This window comes from Crotalus tigris, unplaced genomic scaffold, assembly GCF_016545835.1.
Source record: "Crotalus tigris isolate CLP2741 ecotype Arizona unplaced genomic scaffold, ASM1654583v1 scf7180000024437.13266115, whole genome shotgun sequence".
Taxonomy (NCBI): Eukaryota; Metazoa; Chordata; class Lepidosauria; order Squamata; family Viperidae; genus Crotalus; species Crotalus tigris.
The window spans coordinates 2,927,063-2,944,141 of record NW_024100606.1 but is presented as its reverse complement, the minus strand read 5'-3'; the positions used below and the strand labels follow the sequence as shown (position 1 = coordinate 2,944,141).

The 17,079-nt window shown below is 35.1% G+C and overlaps 1 protein-coding gene across 1 annotated transcript in view; it reads right to left on the bottom strand.

The window, feature by feature from the left end:
• Window positions 1-62: 62 nt before the first annotated feature.
• Window positions 63-17,079, bottom strand: part of MYO1D (myosin ID) — a 188,037-nt gene continuing 171,020 nt past the window's right edge. Inside the window, exon 22 of the mRNA XM_039331714.1 lies at window positions 63-2,705. Coding sequence (XP_039187648.1) covers window positions 2,549-2,705 — 157 coding nt within the window. The 3' untranslated portion in view covers window positions 63-2,548. The remainder of the gene's footprint in view (window positions 2,706-17,079) is intronic.

Sequence of the window (17,079 nt, the reverse complement as noted above, 5' to 3'; positions counted from 1 at the left end):
GAAGAGAGAAAATCAGTCAAATACATTTCAGAAAATGCAGAATCAAAATCAAGCAAATGGAGTTGGGTATAGATGAGAGTCCTTTTATTTCAATTATGTAAACAAAATACATCTTAATTATGAATAGGGCGTGTGTGTCCACATTTCTGTATAAACTATTTTAAAATATTAATTACACTATTACCTCATTCTTAAAGATCAGGCGTACAATTAAAAAATAGTTAATTTATAGATAAATCCCAGAAATACATATACAAGGTAGACTCTGGTATCCTGTGAGCAGCTCATACACTTAGATTTTCTTCTCTCGGGAGCCCCTTGCCCAGTTCTCAATACTCCCCTGTTGACTGGGTGCTCTGCAAAGCATACTGGCGAGGAGGAGGAATTTCCTCTTCCTGTTTTGGTAGCAGAAACTACCTTTGTTAAACCAAGCAGAATAATGTATCTGCCCCACAGAAAACCATACACACAAATCAAGAAAGACAGAAATACTGTTAATTCATTTAAATCAAAATACTTCATTACACATTATATAATCAACTTAATAGATTTGTATCTTGGTACAGAAAGTTTTAATCTTCTATACAATTTTCATAAATTTGGTCATCATTCAAATCCAGCCCTTATTTTGGAATATTAAATAAAAGTGCTAATTTTAAAACTTCTGAGGCTAATTTGGCTGCTTTGAAAGTAAATGTTTGAAGGCATCAGTGATCTGAGGCGGTCCATTTTTCTGTTGGCAATAGAGATAGGACTGTAAATGCTCAGTCTAGATAGCTAGACTGATCAAAAGCTAGCTTGCTTTTTAGTTGGACTGAAGGATTAGGCTCTACTGCTAGCTTTTCATCATGGATATGCTGGCATTTGGAGGAACAAAGAAGAGAATACCTAAAGAGATTTCTACAGTTACATTGATCTTCTAGGGCAACTCCTATTCTGCTTGTAAATTCCATCTGTGTTGTATTTCATTTCCCCTAAATTACAGCTAGATGGTTTCTGGCTGGGAATAATGGGATTTAGAATGATATTCCCTACCTGGAAGGCACTTGGTTGAAGAAGCCCTTTTAAGAGCACTTGAAGATAAGACTGGGCTAATCAACAGGAAAAGAAAGGACTTGAGATAGCAATCCTCTTCATTGAAAAACTAATTTGAAAAGAAGAGCAATAACTCATCTTGGGCAGAGGCAGATAATCCTACTTAGGAAATGAACCATATTTAAGAGTGACTCAGAAGCAAACAGGACTTCTAGCTAGCTACTGTGGTTAGGCAACACTTGTTTGCCATTTTGTGCCCCAGCTCACAGAAATGGTAAGTACTGCCTTTTCACATTTAAAACAAAAGCAGGCATACTGAAAAATTAGTTCTACCATCATTGCTTTATTCTTAGGCTGTGTGCAATTATAATTATTTAAGTCCTGACCTGTCCAGCAGTGTCAGGTTTACAATTATTTACCTTTAAATGGTCCAAAATAGCAATCTCCTCCCTTGTTTTAAGATGCTGGAAGTGCTCCCCATCAATGTAAAATAAAATATGTTTCTTTTGGCACAAGAAGAAACAAAGCCCTGTTAACAAGGCTATAACTGCACCTCAGCAGAAGACTGTACAAGCAACAAAAGGCAACTACAAGTCTATGCTGGCCAGAATAATACCAGCTGTTTAAAGGAAGCACATTATATATTGACCCAAGCTTTGGGCTTTAATGCTTGCAATAGGAGTAGTATCTGACAATCAGTCATTAAGAAGTATATGAGCCAGATTGAATACTGAAAGGAAAGGGGGAAGGGAAATATTTTTTTATTTGTATCCCACCTTTACTGTTTTTACAAATAAGGCAGCAAACAAATCCCAACCCTTCCCCTTCCCCACAACAACCTATGAAGCAAATTGAGCTGAAAGGAAGGACTGGCCCAAGATCACCCAGCTTCCTTTCATGGCTAAGGTGAGATTAAAACTCATAGTCCCCAGCTCATGTTATAAGCCAGACCCACTGAGAGATCATATAGGAATACACTATAAGTTCAGCAAGTCCTTGAGTTGCACCCAACAAAACAATGAATCCCCAGCCTGAATACACACAGAGTGCCAAATGAAACTTCCTTGGAAAAAAGATTGAAAGGATGGAGTAGTTTATAGGGAAATAATTTCCAGCCTCTTATCATTCTTTTTTAGAAAAATCTCTTTCCCCCCAATATAGCTCCCATTTATAAATTAAGATTTGGTATTTGTAAAATTGAAAGTGGTTACTTCTGTTTGTTTTCATACAAACTTTTGGTTCCTTACATTGCAGTCTCAACTATTAGCTCTACAATAATTTTATAAATCTGGAGAATTCATTAATAAAAGCCATTTTGGTACACAATAGATCATACAATAATTTAAGATCATAGTTGGCTTAAAGAAGGGAGCATTTCAAGTTTTTGATTCATTAACAATGTTTGATGTGTGTCACACACCAATACTTTCATACCCTTCCCTCCATAAGACTGAAGGCACTAAGAGTGAAGGCATCAGTGGAACGTGGAAGGATGCTTAGTGACAGAATAAAATTAATTTTCAGCTACCCAGAGGATGAAACCTGTACGATCCTTGATGAAGTTTGGCTCTGATTGGTTGATTTTGGTTTTCACTGAGATGCTGCATTTTCGCCCATGCATACTGCACTGGACAGGGTTGGTGATGTTTACTTGCAGGCGACGGTTTTCACTGTAGTAAAAAGAGAGCAATGAAATAAAAAGGATTAAATTTTGAGGGAAAATGGTTAAAACAGGGGTCCCCAATTCCCGGGCCACTGTTAAATATCAACTATCTTCAATCTGAGAAACCCCTTATAACATTTGGGAGGCCATGATTAACAGGCAGAGATTACAGATTAGGCAAATGAAGAAAAGGAAGAATTACTTTAGTCACTGAGGATAAGGTCTGGCATCTTATGCTGTTGGCCAACTGTAGCTTATGCATTCCTTGGTTTGAGATCAGAAAATTTATAGGTAGAAAACTCATACAAAAAGAGTAGGAACAAGGCTCTTCACATATCTTCACCTCCAATAATCCTAATTACAATATCCCCCACGCTCAGTTTCATGAAGTAGAGAGAAACAATCAAGTGGTTTCTGAATGCAATGACTCCTTTGCTTTACCCTTCCCTCTTTGCAGAGCAGAGAGAGTGAAGAGGAATGGGATTTTAAAAGAGTAAGCTGTTTGCTAATCTATACATGAAAGCAATGTGATTGCACTGACAAGAGGGAAAGAGTAAGGCAAAGGAGAGATTGCCCATAGAAATCACTTGTCCCTTTTCTCTACCTACACCTCACAGATTGAAAAAATCGGATAGAAAGAGATTTCAACCTGTTTGCATACTGTACCCATGGTTCCCCATCCTAGGTTGCCAGCAAGTTTGCATTGCTTTTGATAATTCAAGACAAGAAGCAGCCATTCAAGCATTCCAAATGGCAGGAGAATGCTAAAAGAATGGCAGCAAAAGCCAAAGGTATGAGCACTGCAGTCTTGTCTTTTTCCAGGAGAATGTTAAATGATTTCCCACTTAGTGACAGTTTTGTTTATTGGATGGTCCCATAATTTGTATCTGATTTCTTAAGTACCCTGGGTAAACTGAACGGAAAGTCTCCTTTAAAAAAGACAACAGATTAGCTGATTAAATATGAATAACTTTTAAAAGCTTTTCCATAATTTCTTGAAAAAAAGGATTACACTCAGAGAAAATTGATACATTCCAGTTTTTCATTTTTTAAATTAGTATTTCACCTTGATATTAATTATCAAAATAGATAATGTTCAAAAATGCAGGAAATGTAATAACCATTTTCCCATATTTGACAGTAATGTTATAAACTCAACAATTTTGGAAGATAATTCAGCACAGGATGAAACAAATTTTTCTTTTTTCTGTTAAGCAGTGTTTAACAGAAAAGTAGTTATCTTTCTACAAATATACAGAACTGGCCCTGTACATGATAACAGCTGCTAGAATAGTTTATTTCTTTCTGAGAATTACATATAATTCCTTTTTAATAGCAAACTAAACTATAGGAGTACGCATCAATGTAAAAACAACCAGTTTTGTATTTTATTATTTAAAAAAACAACAACCCTGACACTGAATTTAATTAAACCCGAAAATAATTTATGGACTTTAATGCTGCACATGGACCTGAACCACATCCAAAGCTTATCCTATCATAAGCTTTTAAAATATTATATTTTGCAGGATTTGTTATAAGGACAGATTTCCTCAGATAAGATTGAAAATCCTATTAATTGCTAGTAGCATATTGGTGGTCTTGGTTAATATTGATTATTGATTTGATTTTGACAATGGTCTTAAACTGCTAAATTGATGCATAATCATCTTTATGCTAATATAATATTGACTATAGGTAATCCTTCTTTAACAACTGCTTCATTTAGAAGCCATTCAGTTACAATATTGATGAAAAAGTAACTTTATGACCAATCCTCAAATTTATAACCTTTGAGGGTCTGTGAAGGAAAGATCACAGGTACAGTTGCTGTTTTACTTAACAATCAGGTTGCCAAACTCAGTTGTGGTCACTAAACATGTATTTCATTTTATGCAGTTTGTAAATCACTTTTCTATGTATAGAAAACTCTCCCTGCAGTTTTCTTGGCAAGATGTTCAGAAGTCTAGAATGTCCAGATGTTCAGAAGATGTTCAGGAGCCTTTGCTTTCTTTCTAGAAGAGTGACTGGCCCATGATCATCCAACTGGCTTTATAACTAAAATAGTTCTCCCAGTTTTTAGCCTGTTCCCTTAATCATTCCTCCTCCTCCTCCTCCTCCTTCTTCTCCTTCTTCTTCGCTTTTTGAATATAGGTTGTAGTAAAAGAAAAATGAGAATAAATCTTTTAAGGCATACTTTTTAAAAAGTCTTCACCGGTTGTTTTAATTTTGCAAACCAGACCTATATTACTAGTGCATTATTACTCTCGTACTGTTCATCAAAATTATAATTCTTTCCTTCATGCTTTAATTCTATTCCCTAGTATACCTGGTGCTTGGTTTTTTATTTCTGTTCAAAATCCAGGGTGGAAAAGTTCATTAAATTCCACAGGCCTATTTCTGACTAAAATGCATTGTGCTCTCAATATTAAATATCTGATTATGGTGATAGACGTGTCAAGTGACATCAACATTAAAAAGGAGTATGAGAAGCTGGAGAAGTACCAGGGCTTGAAGGAGGAACTGGAGAGGACGTGTAGACTAAAAAGCCAAAGTGGTCCCAGTGATGGCAGAAGCACTTGAGTCTGAGACTCCTGAACTGGAAGAGTGGCTCCAACAGATCCCCGGAATGATATTAGATCTCTTTGTCCAGAAGAGTGCAGTATTAGGAACAACTAAGATACTGTGCAGAACCCTCTAATTCCCAGGCCTCTGGCAGAGGACCCAGAACTGAGGAATGAAACAGCAAAGTCATTCCTTGTTCGCGTTTAATATTTCTTTAGTTACACCACACTAAGCTACATCAATCTGCTTAATTTGCTATTTTTGCAGAGCATTAGCAGACTTAGATGCAGTAAATGCACCTTAAAGTCAAAACAGATCATTGGTGCTTAGAGAGACAATATAATGTAAATCACTGGCAATGAGGTCAGGATAACAGAGCATTCTGTCCTCTCAAAAAACTGCAAATAATTTTGCAGATTCATATGCAGACACATGTCCATAAACAAGTTAGTAACCTCTTGCCTTGCAAGAGTTCAGAAGTGAATCATCCAATTTGCATAAAGAGAAGTTAGCTTTCTGTCTCCCACCATTGCTCAGTCTGGGGCCAACTTGTTCCCCTGTTTACGAAAACAAGTAATGAAGGTTACTTTACTATCCTTGAAGTAAGGATGAAAAATAAGCATTTACTTTTCTAATTTATGCATTTGGCTCCTTCCAATTTAAAAACATATTTTAAAGTCTGTTAAATCCATATATATTACTGAGGCGAGTTCACAATTTGGAAAAAAGGAAAAGAACTGTAGCAACAATAAGCATAATCGCAAAGGGCTTTCAACAGCATCTGACTTTTAAAACATTGCTTCATTCTTGATGATGGAAATGGATGTTTCAGAAATGAAATTCAAGCCTAAAACAGAGCAAGTGTAGATTTAAAAGACTGCTCTCTTTATGGTAGTCTTCCCTGACGAAGTGCTTTTCAATTGAACTATTGCTTTCATCACTCCCAGCCATACCTTTCAAAGATTATGATATGATTCACTAATTATCTTCAAGTATACATATTATCAGTTCTGTGACCAGGTATTTGCTTTTGCCTCTTGGCACAGTGAAATTATAGCAACAAGTAATGGAGATGATTGAGAGAACTGTATAGTTTCATGATGGGAGGAAAAGATAAGACATCTAAACTGGCTTGTTCTGGTACAACTTCCCAACCTGATGTCTGTTTGTTACTAGACAATTCAATTCTAATTCTGGAATGCTTAAATTACACGACACTTGTTTCATAGTATTTATTATAATAGGCCAATCTGCTCTACTTGGAAATATACACTACTATAAGAAGCAGGTTCATAATGTGGGGATGTTCACTGCTCACAACTTGTCTGCTTGAAATTTCCCATGACTTTAACCAACACATAACCTGCATTGGTAATCTCCTGCCTGCAGTGCTATAACATATACACACGGAGCTTCCTTTGAGGATTGGCCATTCTGAACATGCCCATTCTACTGCTGCACATCTATAATGGTTTGCAAACAGTTTGTGTGTGTATCTGTGCTTTAAACTGCTGGCCATGACCTATAAGATCCTAACTGGTTTATGACCAAACAATGTGAAGAAATGCCTTTTTTATTGTGTGGTAGTGATGAACATATTATTGATAAGGTTTATAAAATGTTATTGAACTTGAACTTGAAAAGTGAACATATAAAGCATTGTATGATTCAGTAAGCAAGGAACTTTGGAAAGAAAATTTTTATAAGATGATATACCATTGGTATTTAACACCAGATAAGTTATCTAGAATGTATAAAGATATTTCAAATGAATGTTGGAAATGTAAGTGTAAAGAACGGACTTTTTAACACTTATAGTGGACACGCGATAAAGTAAAGAAATATTGGAATAGGATTCATATCCTAATACAGAAATTTTTTTAAAGTAAAGATAAAGATGAAACTAGAAACTTTTCTTCTGGGCTTAATGGAAAAACACTTGGGAAAAAATGTGGAATTTTGATTCTATATATGTTGACGACAGCAAAATTATTGTATGCACAAAAATGGAAGGACATTTTGATTCCCATAGGGAAAAATGACTACAGAAGCGGATGGAGTTGGCAAAGATTTGTGCTTGAGGTGGAAAAAAAATGAAATTTTGGTTTTACTAATTAAATTGATTTGTTGTTATAGAAATGGAAAATTTATACTATTATGGAAAAATAAGAAGTTGCGGTTCAATGTTAATGTCTTATTCTACTGCAACAGAAGAAGTTGGAAGTCAATGACTTTTCTTTTTCCCTTCTCCCCCTCACTTTTCTTTTCCTTTTTCTTCCCCACTGTGTCCTACTATTTGCTTTTGTATTTTAATAATCTAATAAAATGTTATAAATGAAAAGAAATGCCTTTTTTCATATTTCATGGTTAAAATGACCTGCAGGGGTTTTCTTTCAGATTGCCACCTGCAATGATAGATGGATAGATAGACAGACAAACAGACACTCCATCTACCTACCGAAAGAGATCTGCTTGGTCTCAGCTACCTAAAAAATGTAAATGTTTTAATTGTTGTTGTTGTTATTTTGCATTTTGTTTATAATTTTTCAAGAATTTTGTGGCATCTAAAATAGACAGATACATTTGTTGTGGACATCTTATATGGATATAAATCCCATTGACTGTAATAGAGTAGTACATAATAGATTTGTCTCATTTAATTATATTGTAGACTATGATATGTTATTTACATAAAAACAATTGAAAAAACCACATTTTTATTTGCTTGGTTTGTGGGTAGCAAACAACAACAACAACAATAATAAAAATATTACCCTTTCCATTAAAACATAATTTAATATACAAGATAAGCATATTATCATTGGAATATTATATGAGGAGAGCCAGGAGCCAAAATGAAGGACATAAAAGTAATACAAAACAGTAAGAGCCATTTTCCAATTTCCTGTGTTTTGAAAAATCAAGTAGCACCATTGGTGGGACTCATGATGAGAAGGAAATGCCCAAGAGAGTTGGTCATCACAAATCGCAGCTAGCATTTGATTATCTACAGTTCAGAGAATTGCTTGCTTTGAAACCTAACTTTAGTTCCTGGAATCTCTAGGCCCATCCTGAAAGAATCCTGAATTGTTATGTAACTGTACAGGGGGGACAAGTTTACCACTTTGAAACATAATCTTAATATATAGATTGGGATTGTAGAACAAGCTAATTAAGATGTGGTTTGCTAATATGTAATTCAGTGTACTATGGCATTATCATGAATATGATAAGTCTTGAATAACCCAGATTAAAATGGAAGAAACCTGACAAGATAGAGATGGTTACAATTGAAAAAAATCACCCACACAGCTCTAATGAAACATCGAGAAAAAAGGAACCACATGTGGAAGAAGAAAGTAAGGCTGAGAAAATGGTGGTGAAGATTGGAGAGAAAAAGAAAACATTGTTTTAAACACTACAGCTTTCAGTTTCAGTCACCATAGTAACCTTGATCTTAGCATTCAATCTGATACATCATCATTGCTAGCCAACTAGAAGATGAAAACAACATGCATGTTCTTATTAGGCTTGTAGGGAAAGACGTTAGAAGGTATGTTTGCTGCCTTTTCAGCAGATGCCTGTTTACAATTCCAACTACAGATCAATTATAAAATATGCATTTTTACTATCTGACAGCATTCCAACTATCTTGTTTATCCACACAATTGTGCATATACACACAAATCTGTATACTTCAAATCCTGGAGCATCCAAACTTGCTTACTGAACAGGAAATACAACAGGAAACAGCAAAGCAAGAGGTGGTTATTAATAGAAGCACTAGAGGGTTTTCTGCTTCATTTTGCACCACACACAGAATGAACTAGGTGTATTGATGGTTATGAATAAGCCTACCTGCTGAACTCCAGAAGCTTCCCTTTGAAAGCCCTACCACACCAGTTATGAAAATGAAGCACCTGTCTGATAGATATAGCAGTCATGTTTGTCCAGCTGCATATCTGTTTTAATCAGCATGTTTTAAAAACTGCATCTGGATACATTTCAAATTTTCTGTTCTCTCCACTCTCTGCTTCATCAAGACTGTTTTTCTTTTATCTAGGCTAGCAAAAACTAACTTTTATTCTTGCAAAACAGAGCCTGGCCTTCCCTCTTCACCAGCCTCTCCATTTTGAACCTCAATCCTAAGCAGATGCAGTAAGAGCAATGCAAGAATAGAAAGGTTTCCTCTCTTGTCCCCCAAACAAAGATACTTCCATCCTGCCAAAGCACAATCTGGTAGATTCTATGTGTGACCTATTATTTGACTTGCCTGATTCACTCATAAATGAAAAAGCTCAATATTAATAATAAACACTGGATCAAGATTTCACAATTGCAGCTAAAAGATTGAAGCATAAGTCCAATTTCAACCTTGCCAATAATATGAACTTGACTATGTTCTGATCTCTTACTTTTGTCACTTGCTATATGGTTTCCAGTGATGGTGAACCTTTTAGAAACCGAGTGCCCAAACTGCAACTCACTTATGCATTGTTGGATGCCGGCTGGGTGTGGCCCATTGGCTGGGTATGGCCCATTGGTTGGGCATGGCTGCGGTGGTAACGGCAGACTGGGTGGGACTAAAAAGTTCAATCAATCAATTCCAGCTCTGCAAAATCTTTTTTTTTTCCACAAGAAGTTGAAATTGACTGATTCATTGAACCTTTTTTTTTTTTTTTGCACATGGTGGCAGATGCCTAAAGCCAAAAGGTTTTATAAAACCTAGCTGAGAGTCTAGGACTGGGGCAATGGCGCGCGTACCCACAGAGAGCGCTCTGAGTGCCCCTCTGGCACCCATGCCATAGGTTCGCCACCACTGTATTAGCCAATCTACAAAAGTGTTCTAAGGCAATTTGCCTCAAGTTGAAGCTCTCCACGTCTGCCATAAAATCCCTCTGTATATCCCTAGCAAATACTGATTATTATAAGGGTTCAGAGAGTTCAGTGTTCTAACACCCTACATAAATGTTAATCTGTCCTTATTTCTTCTGACTTCTTATTTCATTTGAATGCTTTACAAATTGCTAACATTCTAATTTTCAAACTCTCCAGAGAGAGTCATCAAGAGCCAACATCCAAGAGACAAATTACTAGAATGTAAAAAGAAGCTTCCTGAATCCATTCAAAAAAGGATGCAAATCAAACAATGGGAACTTAAAGCTGATGAAAAAATCTAACACCAAGGAGACATGAACTATGTAGAAATATTCTTCCAGAATTACAGAGTGTCAAAGGGAAAATAGTATGGAAAAGAAAATCTATATACTGTTACTTCGTGCTATTTGCAGGGAGAAAGTAAAGCAAGATAAGGATGACTCATACTCTGAATATTATAATCTTAAAGTTACGTAAAATAAAATAATTTCTGGAGGAATAGCTATATTACACTTTCTTTTGCTGCAAAAACAACTATCTTATGTTAAATAAATTCTGTATCAGAGTCTACTTGAAATATGCTATTTTGCAGTATTGAGACTCTCTTCCATGTTTTTGTGAAGAATAAACATGATCAACTCCTTTTTTGGGGGGAATGCACAATACCTGTTAGAAAGGGCACACTTGGAAGTAGCTGGTTATACCTTCCCATTGTACCCAGCTGATTCATAGTAACTATGACTAGCCAGCTGGGAGTAAAAAAATAAGTTTTTTTTTTCTCAATACACTCACCAGATAATTCTCCCATCCTGAGGGAAAAATATTGCAAAACATCAAAAATACTATGTGGAAGGAGCTGGGAAGAAATAATAAATACTGCATGGCAGGAACTGTACTCTATGCTTCAAGGAAACAAACCAAACAATGTGCTACTATGGAGTTTTATTGCTGATTACAGAGACAATGTGCTACATAAACATTATAATTAGCTTGGGTCACCTGAAAATAAATGCTTTCTACAGTTTCAGTACATTTTTGCAATGAAATTTCTGCCTAGTAGTTCATTTTGCTTTGAAGCCCACAAGTGAATCTGCTATGTATGTGGGAGAGGAGAGGAACTGGATAAAACACTCTACTTTTAGAAGTAAGAAACTGGGTGAAAGGGTGTTATGGATTTCAGCTCTCAAATTTATCTGGCCTGTCCATATAGCTATTGATAAACATATTTGTTTATACATATATTAACTATTTCTTAAGACACATATTTTATGGTGTCCTATGTACATGGAAATGAGCTTCATTTTGGGGAGTGTAGCAGGAACAGATAGCTTTGGCCTACATTTGCCTTTGATAAACTCTACAATTGAAACTAGCTGAGATCCTGCCATAGGGTTCAACTAAAGTACCATCTCCCAAATTTGCCTAGCCTCCTTTAAAAGACTGTATAATCTTTAGCTTATACATTTTGGAATGAAGAAGTGTGACTCCAAATGCATTTTAGCAAATGTCAGATTCTGAACCACCATCTGTGAAGTAAAACTACTTGCCCTTTTTGCTCCAGCTTGCCATGCTGGGACTCCCCTGTGAATCGGATAAGCTTGTGAAAGGACAATTTATTGGCATGAAATATTATTTTTTTTAAGGCAGTGACCTGGTTTAGTATTTGCATTTTCTAATTTGACCAATGAGAACTTTGAATTCAGAAATTAGTAATTTTAAAATAAAGAAAAAAAAATCCATGTAGCCCTGTATTCCAGTATATCCTGCAGCAAAATTTTAACAGCTAAGAATAAATGCTGGCTTATTCTACAACTAGAACAGAATATTATCTAATAGTCTAAGGTAAGGAAAAGGCCTTCATTAAAACATATCCTGAATGGCAAAGACTTTTGTACTGACTTATCTTACTAAAATAAAGGATTAAAAGGACAGCTAGTAGAGTTAGAGTTGTTTCCCCAAAATAACTTTTTTTAAAAATTAAAAAATCTTAAAATCATGTTACGAACCATGCATCTTCCTTAAAAGGCTTTCAACCTAAATTTATGAGAGCTAATTGTGTACATACTTCAAAGGAGTCTGTTTTAATCACATTCCCCAGTTGAAGCTTTTGGAACATTAATAACTTTGATAATATGTATGTATACCTACATGTTTACAGATTTTATCTTATTTACTTATTTATATTTAGAAGCTGCATGTCTCCAAATAACTTCAGACAGTTTACACTTTAAAAAGCAAATCTACCAAGGATCCTCCTGCAGTAAGAGATGATTTAGGTATTTTGGTATGATCATTTTTCAGGATAATATTGTATTATGTTACTGTAATGTTGTACTATAGCTAGTGTCAATTTACAACCATTTACAACTATTCATTTAATGACCATTCAAAATGAAAAAAAAAATGTCCTAGGACTGTTTTTCAAACTTAAAACCATTGCAACATCCCCATGGTCATGTGATCAAAATTCTGGCACTTGGCAACTGGCATGTATTTATGACAGTTGCATTGTCCTGCAATCATGTGATCGATCACCTTTTGCAACCTTATGACAAGCAAAGTCAATGGGGAAGCCATATTCATTTAACAACTGTGTTACTAACCTAATAGCTGCAGTGATTTACTTAACAACTGGGGCAGGAAAAGTTGTAATGTGGGACAAAACTCACTAAAAATTGTCTTGCTTAGCAACAAAAAGTTTGTGCTCAATTATGGTCGTTAGTTGAGGACTACCTGTATTGCTTTTTTAATCAGTTTACTATATCATAATGCATGTCATACAGTCCTTTGTACTTAAGTATTAAATAATTTGAATTAGAAAAGGAGGGTATAAATGTTTAACAAAGAAACATACTCCATTTTTTTTCTTTTGACTTTTCTCATGCTAAGCACAACTACTAGAATTGATATGTCATCAATTTGTGAATACTCATCTCTTTTTTTCCCTTCTGATCAAATTTTAGGACTTATGCTCAATTGTACAATAACAGGTAGGTAATATAAACAACAAGTGAAATCCACTTTGGTATTAATGTGCAAATTAACTTCTAGACTGTGATAAGATACCAAGCCTCCAGAGAACAGAATGAAACAGTGTATGACAGTTATAATTAAGGAAAGACTAGCCCTGCATACCCACCCATATACACAAAGATTGTACCAGTACGTAGGACAGAGTTTCACCAATTATCTCAACAATCAACCAGAATTATGAGAACAAATATTATACTCTTGACACCAGCACACCTCCCCCCTATTTCCTTCCCCCCCTTGCCCCCCCAGTTTCAGAGGCAGATCTACACAGAATGTTGCCATAGTCCCAGTTGACAAAAGGCATTTATGATGGTGGTTAGAAATGTTGTTTCCAAAAATGTCTACAGCTGATCTACTGACCTAGATCAAAAATAGCGCTGGAATTACTAGCAGAATATAATAGAATGACTGATTCCAGAAGCACTCCCAAATTATTATTTTTATGATTTGTCACACTATTTGTCTCTATACAAATTTGATGTAATCTTAGAGGCAAAACTCTAGGGCAGCAGCAGCAGAAATGGGGGAATGGTGAAAAATAATCCCTAATTTGATTTGAATCAAACACTGATTTGTGCTAAATGCAGGTAGTCCTTGATTTATGACCATTAGTTTCATAATGGTCTGGAATTATGATGGTCTCAGAAAGAGTGCTTTATGGGCCATAAAACACTTTCAGCCCTCACAAAATGTCACCTCCATTCAACCGTATAGTTACATGATCACAATTTGATTGGCTGAGGTGAAATTTGACCAGACTTGGAGCTTATTCCTTGAACCTCTACATTTAATGCATAATAGGTTAGATCTTGACTTAACAATTACTGGATCTATTGGTATCAGAGGAACATAACTTAGCTATGATATAAATCCTCAGTTACTTCAATGGATCTACACTTCTGGAATTTATTTTGAAACCGAATTCTGCCTTCACCCACCACTGAAATGAAATGAAATCAAAAACAAATACCGTATTTTCTGGTGTATAAGATGACTTTCTAAAGCATGCAAATCGGCTCCAAAGTCAGGGGTTGTCTTATACGCTGAGTCATCTTATATGCCAGAAATTACGGTAGTTTCCGCCATATAAGACGACTTTCTAGGCATGCAAATCGGCTGCGAAGTTGGGGGTCGTCTTATATGCCAAGTCATCTAATACGCCGGAAAATACGGTAATAACATTTGCAGCCATTGAGAGGGAAAATTCCTCTCTTTGTTCTGTGAGTAAGCACAAAAGGGTAAAATACTAACAAGAGAACCAGGAACAGAAGAATTGAGACCATTATGACTAAGTGATACTAGAAGGCTTCTGGTAACCAGCCTAAAGACAAACAGTGAATTCCTAGATGCAATTTTTTAGCATTCAGTATTAATTAATTTATTTCAGCAATAGCACTAAAGCATATTTTCCTTATCTGTCTTTCAAAAACACTTCTAAAAAGCATCAAAATCTAATCTCTTACATTTTTCTAGCAAAAATGAAAGAAAAATAGACAAATAGCAACAACCACAAAAATAATAACACCAAAAGATTGGAAAAATGAATTACAAAGGAAAAATTGTTCACTAGAATAATTGCTTAATGCTTTGTTGCAAAGTTATTATAGCAGTTCAATGCTTCCTGAATGTGCTATTTACCATATTTTATCTTGCTGCAGTCACAAGATAAAATCCTAGGAGGTTCAAAGGATTAAAAAAGTGTCACTCTTCAAAAAAGTCTACATTCTTCTGCATGTAGTTGAAGGAGAATCATATATGGCTAAGATGTATCTAGAGATCAATGTTCAGATTACTTTAACTTGCCTCAACATCCCCTCAAAGTGTTTTCACAAAAATGTCAAAATGTATATATTAAGAATGAATTGGAGGCACTCCTTACTTGCGCTTGTTTGGTATGTATTGAATGATCAAAACGGTGGATGATAAATTGTTACATGCTGTTAGATCCTGACTGCTGTGGCCATGACCAACACAGAAATGCACAAGTTCTATTCAATTATGTGTATAAGACACTCTTATTCTTACAAGATTATTTCTTTGGCATTCACTTATAGTAATAATTTATGTAGTAGCATATATAACAAGACAAAATGTGAAATCTGGTGCTTGTACAGGAAACCTTATCCAAACTTGCAAATTACATGTGTGTCGAGTTGAGGAAGCTTGATGTCATATAATACAAAATTAACTCTCAGCCTTGTATCTTAAATGTAAAAAATTATGCCACACATCTACATCAATTTTAATCTGTCCATAAGTAAAAAAAGAGGTTTTAAAAAGGTATGAAAGTGAAGAATGTCTCATAAGATCAAAATCACCTGTAGCTTCTGATAAAATATTTAATTCACAACAGCAGATATTACAAGCTATGTATTATCAGTGCTGACCCAAGGCATGTACTTGATTTATATTATAATTACTATTAAAATAGTTTTAACAGTAACTGATATCCAGTAAATGTTCTGGGGAAAAATAGAGATTTTGGATTATAAAATATGTTTTCAAGATAACTAATGGAGAAAATAGCATAATGTTGCCATGTGTCTTAACTTACAAAGGGAAGAGATAATGGTACATTATACAACACTTGGCTAATAGTAAGGAAAATATCCAAGGTAATTTCTACAAATAAAACCATGTATTTCAGGAATATTAAGAAACATAATTTTAATATTTTAAAAGCAGGTATAAGAAAAGAATTATTTTTTGAACCTGGGTAGGTTCAAAGATTCTTTTTTGATTAAATCTGAGAATTTTGTTGTATTTGTAAACAGAAGAAAAAAAAGAAGTTCTGGATGGATCAAAAGACATCCCCCCAAAACAGCTCCTCTCCAGAAAATAGCAAACCTATTTTAAAAGTATTTTCCATTTTACAGATTCCAGTGAGATAGCCATTTCCCAATTTAGACACACCATTTCATCAGAATAAAACCTTAGTTTCCCAGCTGGAGTGCCCCCCCCCCCAATGGGGTGGAGAAGCCAGTTGTTGTGTTGCATTTAAAATACCTCAAAGAAAGTTGCGATAAAAGACATCTGTTGTTGTCTAACTCATGCGGAACAGCTGAAAAATACAGTATGATATTGTTCTCTTCTCTTTCTGAGATTAACATTACTTGGGGGTTTATTTATTAAGCACCAGCAAAATGACACACTTGGAATGAAAAAAGAAAAGGATAGAACTTTTCGTTCTATTCATCTGGCCTAGTTTAATATTTTCTATATTCCCTATGATGGCTAACTGCAAGACTGGGGACTTTCTACAGGGCAAACATTCAAATATGCTTTATTTTAATTTTACACTGTATTTGGAATCTTATGTCTAAAGTATAAACAAGAGGATTTTGTTGTCTCTTTTCAGTATTGCTTTATACCATGATTTGTTTGTTTTGCACCTTTGATTTCTGGTGATTGAACAAGGAGAAATGCCTGAACAAATCCCTATAGTTTTCTTGGGAAATTTTTCAGCAGTAGTTTATTATTGCCTTCTTCCTAGGACTAAGAGAGAATGACTGGCCTAAGATCACCCTGCTAAACTAGATTTCATAGCCTTCCTCTTATAAATCATGACAGGAAGGCTATGAAATCTAGCAGAATGCAGATGTATGAACTCCTCATGTAGCAAGATAATAGAACTCATTCTAATTAGCTGGAAAAGTTTAGATATGACATACCATTATAAGCTACCATGAGACTATGACAATAGATCAATTCAAGAATAAGTGAACATAATAGTTATATCCTTTGAGATAGGGACAAACTATGGGAGATAAACTGCAGCCCTACCTCTGTTATTTTGACTCATTTATTTAGACCACAAACTGAAAAAGATTTACCATAGAAAACTATTTTATTTACAGAAGTTTTGCAATTTTCCAAACAATTATAATTATATCATTATAATATAT